Below are 11,410 nucleotides of genomic sequence, written 5' to 3' on the forward strand. Positions count from 1 at the left end.
TATACCTTCTCCTCCTCTCCCTGAGGTACTTTAATTACTGGATTGAGTTGGTGCAGGATGTACAGTTTGATAAAATATTGTTTATTTTTAAAAAAGCATCAAAAGAATAAAGTCACAGCTCTTCATGTTTTTACAAGTCTGACTCTGCTGTAGATAAAAATGTTGTGTTCATCATTTTGCTCTGAGAATTTGTAGAATCCAAATCACTGTTTATTCCTAACTAATTGTAATTTACGTTTGAAAGATATCAATTTTTTGGAAAAAAAAACACCACAGGTATGTTGGTGATAGGGTTGATGATGACCATCAGCTTAAATCAGGTATAGTGCTGAAATCACAATGTGGTTTGCTTGGTTTATCTCACTGGGTTATGTAAAATGAGCCGTTATGGTCTAGCTGCTAGCATGTTGTGTCAATCCATCCACACATTGAAATTGTTTTCATATGTTTCTGGATATATTTTTTTCTTCCATTCAATTGTGACAAATTCTTGAAGACTGCCTGGGTAAGTCCCCGCAGCTGTCATTGCCTCCGTCCTAGGGCTGAGAGAAAGTGACTGGCCCCAAAGTAAATCAGCCAGTTTTCATGCTTAAGGTGGAACTAGAAATCATGAGTTTCCTGGTTTCTAGCCTGACGCCTTAACCACTAGAGCAGTGATGACAAACCTTTTAGAGACCGAGTGCCCAAACTGCAACCCAAAACCCACTTATGTATTGTCGGGTGTCAGGTGGGTATGGCCCATTGGCTGGGTGTGGCCAATTGGGTAGGCATGGCCCATTGGATGGGTGTGGCTGTGGTGGTAATGGCAGACTGGCTGGGACTAAAAAGTTCAATCAATTCCAACTTTGCAAGATCTTTTTTTTTCGTGAGAAGTTGAAATTGATTGATTGATTTAACCTTTTTTTTGCACATGGCAGAGGCCTAAAGCGAAAAGATTTTATAAAACCCAGCTGAAGGCCTAGGACTGGGGCGACAACATGCGTGCCCACAGAGAGGGCTCTGCGTGCCACCCGTGGCATGCATGCCATAGGTTCGCCACCACAGCACTAGAGTAAACTGGCTCCATTTCTAGATTAACTCTCTCATAATTCTTTACAACTGGCCACATTGTCAGGGATTAATGAATATTGTAATATTTAAAAGACAAAAATAGCCAGTTCTTTTTTTTCATGGATACACCTTGCTTGTGCATTAATAAACCAAACCTTATTTCATTCTGGCCTTTAACAACTGTCTAAAAGGCAGAAGCTAAACAGGTGCCCTACTCTTCAGGTCAGCCCAATTGAAAACCATGCAACTCCTAACCCTTGATTTTTGCACCAATAAGTAGTTTACTAAATGCTTCTGAAAGCAAACCTATGTCTTAACAATAATAATTTAAAAAACCCTAAGGCAGGCACTTCACACAGGAAAGCAGAACCCAGCACCAGATTCTTTATTGAAGTTTGGGATATTCTAGAGGTACTGAACTTCGGTGCCCATAATCCTCATCCATCCCGGGCAATGGCAAGGCTGACTGGAGATTATGGAAGTGACATATAGCATATGTATTATTTTCCTTTAATAACAAGGGATGCCTAGCCGGTTGTCTCACGTCCCACGGGAAGCAGCTGGGGGATTTCGCCATCTCATTATAAATAGATCACAACTGTGCAGCCCTATATATAGCCACTAAGGAATAGCATTCAATGGGCCTTATTCCCAGGGAAGCGGAGCCAGAATGCCAGCCTTGGGAATGGAAAAAAAAATAATTCAACCCCTATTTGGACTGGCTAGGAAAGCGATGAGTGACAAAGGATCCCGTGTCAGGACCGCTACTTATGTGGCCTCTATTTAGAAAGGCCAGAGAGAGCCCTGGCGGCGGAGGCGGCTGACCTTGAGCCCGAGCCCAAGGGGTCCGATGGCTGGAAGCTGTGTCAACAGAACCGCATGCTCTCCCCGCCTTCAACCCCCCCCCCACACGCACGCCCCCTTCCCGGGACCCCCCACCCGCCCTGCCCGACGGGAGCGATCACGTTTCTCCCTCGCGGAGCAGCCCGACGCTGATTGCTCGGAGCGCGCCGAGCTCGAGACGCGATTGGTCGCTCGGGCGCTTTCACGTGAAAAAGACAGCGCCGCGTTTGATAAGCGGACGGTGCGGGCCAGCGGGGTAGCTTCGTCGGCCAGCTGGGAGCCGTCGCGGAGCGGCGAGAGGGAGGCTGGGTTTCTATAGGCTGGGCCGGCAGGGAGCTAGGAAAAGCCTTAACTTGGGAGGGCTGGGTGGGTGGGTGGGCTGGGGGGGGGGGCGCCTTTTTTTTGCTTCTTTGCTATAAGCGCCCCGAGAAGCCGCCGATTGCCTTCCAAAGTTTGCAAGCGCTTCTCTGCAAGTTTTTAGGGCTCTTCTCGCCGATTCTATGTAACCTAACCGTACCAGGTAAGAAGCCCAGCGAGCGAGCGGGTTGCAACTAAAGGAAGGGTTTGAAAGGCGTTTTTTGCAGCTGAAGAGGCAACGCCGCGGAATAAAAGTGGGGATGGTCAAAACTACGGCTGCAGCCGGGCGGCTTTGCAGCTGAACTCGGGGGAGTTGGGCTCCTGCAGCGGATGGTGGGGGCGCTTTTAATTTTTTGCTCCGTCATGGGGGAGCGAAGGAGACGGGAGTTGGCCAGGGCAGCGCAGTCTCGGCGGAGTGCTGTATTTCGGGACCGTGGCGTGGGCAGAGGTTGCATTCTGACGAAGCTTGCTTTTTTTTTTTCTTTTCCTTTTCTGGAACGCCCCTCAAGTGCGGGTCGTCGCGTTTGGGTCCAGGCAAAGGTGTGGCGATGCCAACTTTATGTCAATAACTTTTTTTTTTTTTGACCGATCATTGCTTCCCTTTCTCTTCTCGCCCTGCTTCCCAGGATGGGGTTAAAAACACAGGCTCGCTTAACTAGGAATGCAGCTGGCCTGGAGTAAATTAGCTCCGACGCCGGCTTGAGAGGTAGCAGCTTTTAAGCGCCTTCTGAAAATAAAGCACGTTACGAATCCCGAAATGTGAAATGTAATCGGAGAGATGGGGAGGGGGGGGTGTAAAGTGCAACGCGGCTGAGGGAAGGAGCAAAAGGGCCGCTTTTGGTTGCCTGCCCTTTCTCCCCTCTGCTCCCGAATTTTGCAGCTGCTGCTTGTAACCCTGTCAGAGTCGGAGGTGTTTTTTTTAAAAAAAAATATCCAGGCAGTGTCGATCACGACTGGCCCCTTTTTGGTCCCAACTACCATGCCTTGAAAGTCTTTTAAATGGGTGTAACTGAAAACATATCGGGGTTCTAGCAAATTCTGATAGCCACTTTCCCTAGGTTCAACATAAGATAATTAACTGCACGGTGGTCAACACACTGGGTGTTGTAGATTTAATGCAACACTTAACTTTTCTCTAAAAGTGGGGGGGGGGAGAGAAGAGTGCTTGAGAGAGAGAGGAGAGGCTGACTTAAAAGATTTTAACCCACCTGATATACTGGAATATTTATGAACATGAATGAAAATTTAAAGAGATTGCACCAAAAATACTATTGGAACATTGCCAGTCAATTCCATAAAGAGTTCCATAAAGTAAAACAACAACAACAAAAACTTTTAAAGTAGGTTTGGATGAATCTTGTTTTTAATACCGGACACACCCACTTTTGTTTTGTATATAGAGAACAGCATTTGTCTTATAAATGTGCAAATGTATATGTATAAGGATTGTATTCTGGGCTTTTAAGATATAAAATCTATAGAAGCTGTTAAGTTAGCTCAAAATGTCACATGGATTTCATTCAAATATTTTTGAATGGAGCTATGTTGGTTTTGAAGGGACACGGTGGCTCAGTGGGTTAGGACGCTGAGCTTGTCGATCAGAAGGTCGGCAGTTTGGCGGGTCAAATCCCGAGTGCCGCGTAACAGAGTGAGTGCCTGTTACTCATCCCAGCTTCTGCCAACCTAGCAGTTCGAAAGCATGTAAAAAAAATGCAAGTAGAAAAATAGGGACCACTACGGTGGGAAGGTAACAGCGTTCCGTGCGCCTTTGGCATCTAGTCTTGCTGGCCACATGACCACGGAGACGTCCTCGGACAAGCGCTGGCTCTTCGGCTTTGAAACGGAGATGAGCACCGGCCCCTAGAGTCGGAAACGACTAGCACAAATGTGCGGGGGAACCTTTACCTTTACCTTTTTATGTTGCTTTATCAGTTTCTGGCTGTTAGTCACAGTCTTACTTGTGACTCAATTATTTAAAAATTTCCCATTATCTGAGCATTAATTTCAAAGGAAACTGTGTGCATTTTAAGAGCCTTTTGAAGAGTTTTTCCTCAGGGTTTTTAGGCTAGAGAAAACTCACTTGTCTGTGTTTCCATTGCAGAATGATACAAGTCTTGGACCCAAGACCTTTACCTAGTTCCATCATGCCTGTAGATGTAGCCATGAGAATATGTTTAGCCCATTCACCACCTGTGAAGAGTTTTCTGAACCCCCTTGATGAATATCAAAGAAGAAACTTTGTGGATCGCTTAAAGCCTCTGAGATCATGCCTCAATGTGAAACGTGAAACTGAGCACCAAAATAGTGACTGGAAACACTCTGCTGGCCGAGCCAAGAAGAAAGTAGTTTTTGCAGACTCGAAGGGACTCTCTCTGACTGCTATCCATGTCTTCTCTGAATTCCAGGAGAATCCAGCCTGGGATCTTCAATTTGATTTGTTAGATCTTGAAGACATCACAGCTGGCCTAAAACTACATGAGGAAAAGAACTTGATTCTTGGGTTTACTCAGCCTTCAGCTGACTACCTAGACTTCCGGAATCACTTACAAAAGAACTTTGTCTGTCTTGAAAACTGCACCCTGCAAGAAAGTACAGTATCTGGGACTGTGAAAGTGAAAAATGTGAGTTTTGAAAAGAAGGTGAGGGTTCGAATAACCTATGATTCATGGAAAACCTATTCTGACCATGATTGCATCTACATGAACAATGTATACGGTGACTCAGATAATGACACTTTCTCCTTTGCAATCGAATTGCCTTCAGCCATTCCTACTGAGCAAAAAATTGAATTTTGTGTGTATTACCAAAATGGTGACCACATTTTCTGGGACAATAACAGTGGGCAAAACTACAAGATTGTCCATGCAGAATGGAAGTCTGATGGTGTCCAGGTGGCAGCATCACTCAGGAAAGGCTGCCTGGCACTCAAATCTTCAAGAAAAGTGTACAAAACAGAGGGTGAACAACTTGGCAGCCCTCGGATATCCAGCAGTTTCTATCCTGAATGGCAAAAGTGGGGCATGGTTGAAACATCCTCTCCATATTGGTGAATGAAATATATTCACAGAGGCCTCTAACATCAGTGGCTGATCATTGCTGATCTTCAGCTTCTTAATATGCAGTATAAACAAACCAAGTTGGAGGGCATGGTGACTACTACTTAAAAAAAAAGCTAACTTCTTTCATTTAAAAGAGCAAAAGTTCCAGCTACTATCTAGACTTGGGACAATGACAGTGTTGCCTACAATAAGAACAGCATGTGTGCTCCATTTATGTGAAACTTGGTTTCTTCCAATCACTTACCTGGACATGTAAAATAGATGTTGGGAAGAAATAATTTTGTGCTGACTCTTAGGAAGCTGTGATTGTGTGGGGAATGTTGTAAATATATAGCCCCAAAAAACTTTTGTGCCTACCTTAAAATGCAATGGGAACTGAGAGAGATACCAAACTGTGAAGCCTGAGACTTGAATTGAACCTAAAAAATATTGACCATAACACAATTCAGTGTTTGGGTTTGGGGGCATAGAAGTATCTCTTTCAACAGGATAAAGTTGAGAAAGAAAGGGAAGAAAGATGATGTTCTGTATTGTAGTCAAAAATAAAGTATTGGGGAACCCTCCCTTTATAACTTCAAAGAAATTTCAGTAGTTTGCAAGAGTAAGAAACCTATAAAGAACTTTGTTTCCTTGAAATTAAGTTACCAGCTTTGTATCCCAAAAGATAATCTGTACCTTTAAGAGCTGTAGGACTGATACAATTATGTCAGATGCAGGTTTTCCCATCAGTATATTTGCTGTCCTGTTAAATTTATCTGTCCTAGGCTGGGTATATGTGGAGGAAATATCCAAGCACGACAGATTAAAAGGTGGCAACTGCATTTATAAAAAGACTCCTGTATATTTGTATAATCTGTTTAGCTATTCTGCCTTTCAACTTGCTCTACAATAGACTTAACTTTGCTTTCATAAACATTTGTGCAACTCCCTACACAAGGGAATTGCCATCCTGTGTACACACAAGGTGTGCCTTAAAATCCAGTAAAATACCCCAAGAGCGCACTGTTTTGCTTAAAGAGAGATTGAATGACTCTTATGAAATGCCTTAAATCTATAGATGTTGGCTATCTGATGAGCTTGCCTTGTAAAAACAGACAAAAACTCTCCCCTTAGCTTGCTTGTTGTAGAGTTTGGTAATAATTTTCCCTTCTAAGGATAGCTCTTCACAACAATAAAATAATCGTAAGCAATCCAGAGTCCTTCATATTGAAGGTTGTTAGATAGCTGCACTTCTCAAGCTAATAGGTTTAAAATGACAGAGTAGGCAACTTGCACAGAAATAGAAATCATTTCTATTCACCTTCTCATACCTCATTTTTCTTCTGTAGCTTTTACAGAGCCAGAACGTGTTGGGTGTGTGTGTGTGTGTGTGTGTGTGTGTGTTATTTTAATTGTAATTTGATCTTCCTCAGATGCATTGCATTTTGTAAATTATAATGTGTGACTGCAGCTTTGACACAGATGTATAAAGCAAGCCAATTAGGATGTGTGTGTGTGTGTGCTTGTACTCCCACATTCATGTTCCTGTTTTGTAGTAGTGTTATTGTTTATGGAGAATGCAAATTAAACTTGTTTGTTACACCAGTAGTGAGATGGAACATGCATTGTAAAAAAAAAAGCAAACTCCTTCCATCTCTTTTTCCTTACTCCTCACTGTATCACAACTACTGTGTAAGCATTTCACTTAAAAATAAACTGTATTTTGATAATCTTGTCAGTCCTTCTGTTGAGAAGTAAGTTGAACATTGTAAATGTGGCTTTAGCTTCAGAAAGGCTAAAAGCTGGAATTTAGCAGGCTATTCAGCTGTGTTCATAAACCTGAATTATCCTATCAGTTGCTATGGCCATATCTAATATTTCTGCCCACAAATCTGGTATCCCCTGGTGTTTTCCATAATTGTTTTCTGTTCCTGTTTATGTCTAGACCATCTGAACTGTCCCAACACACACTTTTTTTCTCACACACTCATCTGCCCATAATTTTGCTATACTCCAGCACTGTCTTATCCCCCCTGGACAGCCCACCAAATGTTTGAAGCAGTTCCCGAAAGGGGAAGGCTGCTTGGGTGTTATGCCACAAACTAAAATGAATATTTGAATGAAAGTGTAATCTAAATACTATTTTGATGTAATGCTGCAAAGATTATTCTTTGGAAGATCTATATAAGGAGAGTTATTTCCTTTTTTGTCTCACATGTACATCATAACTTTGTTCAGGTATCCCTTCCAACCTATGCTCTGATATTTTAGGGGCCTTACTGTTGGATGGGACAGTAGTAGTTGCTGGTGTGTAATATATTTGCAGCAGTAACTTCACTCGCTCTTATAAACTGAATGTGGGTTCCTGCTTATTTGTGCTTGCAAACACCAATCCAATGTATGGAGAGCAATTTACAAATAAGATCTGAATAAACATTAGATCTTTATATGGAGTAGACCAGGCTTTTCAACTTTTTCACCCATTGTACCACTTTTAGGATATGGCAACATCCAAGTACCACCAGTTGCCTAGCAAGGTGTCAAAAACTTGATGACCAAAACAAAAGAAAAGGAAAAAAGTGATGAAGTACAGGTAGTCCTCGACTTATAACAGTTCACTTAGTGACTGTTTGAAGTTACGATGGCACTGAAAAAAGTGCCCCCCAAGCCACAGCTGAGCAAGACACCTGCCTGCCCACCCAGCGGCGCTCTTCCTCCTGTCCGAGGTTTTCATTGTTGTGAGCATTTCTGTTGAGGATTGGCAGCGGGGGGTGGGGGGTGGGATGGGGATATGTGTTTGGTTTTTATTTCCCCCCCCCTGCTGGGTGGTTGCAGCAGGTTTTGGTTACTTCACATGACCCTGGGACACTGTGACCGTCATAAATATGAATCAGTTGCCAAGCATCTGAATGTAAATCACAAGACCCTGGGGATGCTACAACATTCCAACTGATGGGTGCTTCTTCTGGGCTCAGCAGAAGCGCTAGGATCAGTGCCGAGCTCCAGCTGGAGCCTGGTGCTGATCCTGGTGCTTCCACTGAGCACTGACAGCCCCGAAGAAGCGCTGATCCTGGCACCTCCGCTGAGACCTGACAGCCCTGCAGCTCCAGCCATCTCTCACTCAGGCTTGTGCGGTGCTGCCACTGGTTCAGCTCATTCCCCTCCCCCGCTACCACTTTTCTAGGGTGGTCGCATACCACCTGTTAGGTGCCAATGTACCACAGGTGGTACCCGTACCACTGGTTGAAAAGCCCTGGACTAGATAGGTGGCCCCCAGCCTTTTTGGCACCAAGGACCGGTTTCACATGGAAGAGAATTTATCCATGGGGATGGGGAATGGTTTCGGTTTCACGCTCTTGCCCAACACTCAACTTGGCTGTGGGCCCAGTTCCTAAGAGATGAGTACCTGTCTGTGGCCCGGGGATTGGGGATCCCTGAACTAGACTCAAGTGGGTTTCTCTTCAGCATTTAACAAAGGTACGTTAACCTGGATATGTTTGGCCACTAAACTTGTTTCCCAAGTAACAATTTGAATTTTCTGTTAGATGTGGTATTGTTGAAAAAAAAAGACTTTCAGGTTTCTTATAAGACTTCTTCCTGTAGGTTTTTTTTAGATCTAATGATCTTCAAAGCATGTACCGGTACTTGTTACCTATTTTGCTGATCAAATATATAGGCAGATTGCATATGGAGTACTATCACGCACACACCCACACCCACACCACTGAATTAAGGTAGCAAAGTATGATTTTTTAAAAATGATTTATAAAAAGCCAATTTGGAGCTATGGTTAAGGTCCTGGTCCAGAAACTAGAAGACTGAATCCTATCCCTTGTAAGGCATGGAAGCTGTCTGGGTGACTTTGGGCCAGTCTCAGTCCAACCCACCTCCCAGGGTAGAAAATAGGAGCAGAATGTTAAATATATTTGTTGCCTTGAGTTGTAATCATGCATACATACATACAGAATAATGTTTTACTGATTAATTCCCATTCTGCATTCATTTGGAATGGACTATAAACTATACGACTATATTTTAAGCTGGTTGAATAAATCAGATCAAGGTAGTTAATACTTCAGTCTGCTGGGCCAAGGCATACATTTGAGTTAACTCCCTAGATCATATCTAATTGAAACATGGGACTCAGTACATAATTTTCAGCCCTATTAGATACATCATATATTGAAACCAGCTCTACAGGATGGCTAAAATTACATGCAGGTCTGATTGAGCTGTACTTCTTTCCTCCTCCTTATACTCCAGTGAATTATGAGGTATCTATCAGAGCGGAATGGGACAATTTGCCAGGCCAATTTGCTGTGGCCAACTCCTGATGGCCAACTCACTGAAGGATAACTTACCGTAGTCAACTCACCAATTCAATTTAATTATTTAAAATAATTTAAAAAAATTAATTTTGTCATTTACATTTTGTCCCTTCTTTTGTATCATTTAATTATTCTATTCTACCAATTCTTTGATATTAGTGTAACACTTGTCCCATGGAATAATAATAATAATAATAATAATAATAATAATAATAATAATAATAATAATAATAATAATAATAATAATAATAATAATAATAATAATAATAATAATTGGCCGTGGTGAGTTGGTCACAGCAAGTTGGCTGTGGCAAGTTGTCTTAGACCTAGACCCTTATTGGAGCCACTTCTGAATATTATTGTGAGCTTAAAATATATTTTGCCCTTTGTCATCTTGGCAATGCAGCTGGCATGATCAAGCCACCTTTATTCTATACATTGAAATTATGCCTGAGGTTACCTAAGTAGAGGAGGATTTATTTATTTATTTATGTATTTATTTATTTATTTATTTATTTATTTATTAAATTTTTATACCGCCCTTCTCCCGAAGGACTCAGGGCGGTGTACAGGGCAATAAATATCAAATATAAATACAAAAGTTAAAAAAGATTAAATAATTATGCCCAATATAATACAATAATTAAAACTATGTTAAAACCGAATCCAAACCCCAAACCCATCAGACCAGGCTGGATTGTTCAAATAGATAGGTTTTTAAATCGCGTCGGAAGGAGCGAAGGTCGGGGGCCATCCGGAGCTCAACCGGCAAGCGGTTCCATAGGTCTGGCGCGCCCACAGAGAACGCCCTCCCCCTGGGGGCCACCAATTGACATTCTCTGATCGGAGGCACCCTGAGGAGGCCCTCTCTGTGGGAGCGCACTGGACAGAGGGAGGTTGACGCCGGCAGCAGGTGCTGCCGTAGGTAATCCGGACCCATGCCATGTAGGGCTTTATAGGTCATTACCAGCACCTTGAATCTCACCCGGAGGGCAACCGGCAGCCAATGAAGCTTGCGGAGCAGAGGTGCAACATGGGAGTATCGGGAGACCCCCAACACCACTCGCGCGGCTGCATTCTGCACCAGTTGAAGCCTCTGAGTGGTCCTCAAGGGCAGCCCCATGTAGAGAGCGTTGCAGTAGTCCAAATGAGAGGTCACGAGCGCATGAGTGACTGTACGCAAGGCATCCCGGTCTAGATAGGGCCGCAACTGGTGCACCAGGCGAACCTGGGCGAAGCCCCCCCTAGTCACAGCTCCTATATGATCTTCTAAGGAGAGCTGTGAATCTAGGAGGACCCCCAAGTTGCGAGCCCGATCTACGGGGGGTAATAACTCACCCCCCCATAGTAAGAGATGGAATAATCTGCATTTCCCGAGATGCCGACACGCACAGCCACTCAGTCTTGTCAGGGTTGAGCTGAAGCCTGTTCCTCCCCATCCAGACCCGGACCGCCTCCAGGCAATGGGACATCATGTCGAGGGGTTGAAATAAAAAGTTGGGTATCATCAGCATAATGAAGTTAAAGTGAATCTTTTAACAACTACTGTTCTTCTGCCTATTTTTCCTATGTGTTGACATTTGAAGTCCTAGCATTTTATTATGTAATGTCTCCTGTTTTTTTATCTTCCTTTGGTCTTGAGCTTGCTTAGTATACTTAGTATACTTTGTAGTTAGTACAATATATTTGTGCCCCATAGTTATTTCCAATGGCTGGAACAGTTATTAGTAAACTCTGAAATCCCTTTGAGGTAACGAAGGGATATCATTTTCATGGATATACAGTAGTTGGATG

At 43.2% G+C, this 11,410-nt stretch overlaps 1 protein-coding gene across 2 annotated transcripts; it reads left to right on the forward strand.

Annotated features, from left to right (window-relative positions):
* The first annotated feature begins 2,294 nt into the window (after nt 1-2,294).
* PPP1R3C (protein phosphatase 1 regulatory subunit 3C) lies at nt 2,295-6,989 on the forward strand. Of its 2 annotated transcripts, none has more exons than XM_081329610.1 (2): nt 2,295-2,413; nt 4,352-6,989. In XM_081329610.1, exon 2 carries the CDS (start codon nt 4,353-4,355, stop codon nt 5,298-5,300), a length of 948 nt encoding a protein of 315 aa, XP_081185736.1. In that variant the 5' UTR covers nt 2,295-2,413; nt 4,352; the 3' UTR covers nt 5,301-6,989. The 2 variants fall into 2 exon arrangements, with proteins under 2 accessions (XP_081185736.1, XP_081185737.1); XM_081329611.1 differs by lacking the exon at nt 2,295-2,413 and adding an exon at nt 2,499-2,956.
* Nucleotides 6,990-11,410: the final 4,421 nt, after the last annotated feature.

Source organism: Vipera berus, assembly GCF_964194415.1.
Source record: "Vipera berus genome assembly, chromosome: 5".
NCBI lineage: Eukaryota > Metazoa > Chordata > Lepidosauria > Squamata > Viperidae > Vipera > Vipera berus.

Excerpts from the sequence above, each read along its gene's own strand:
- PPP1R3C (XM_081329610.1), top strand. The coding sequence starts at position 4,353 with ATGATACAAGTCTTGGACCCAAGACCTTTACCTAGTTCCATCATGCCT.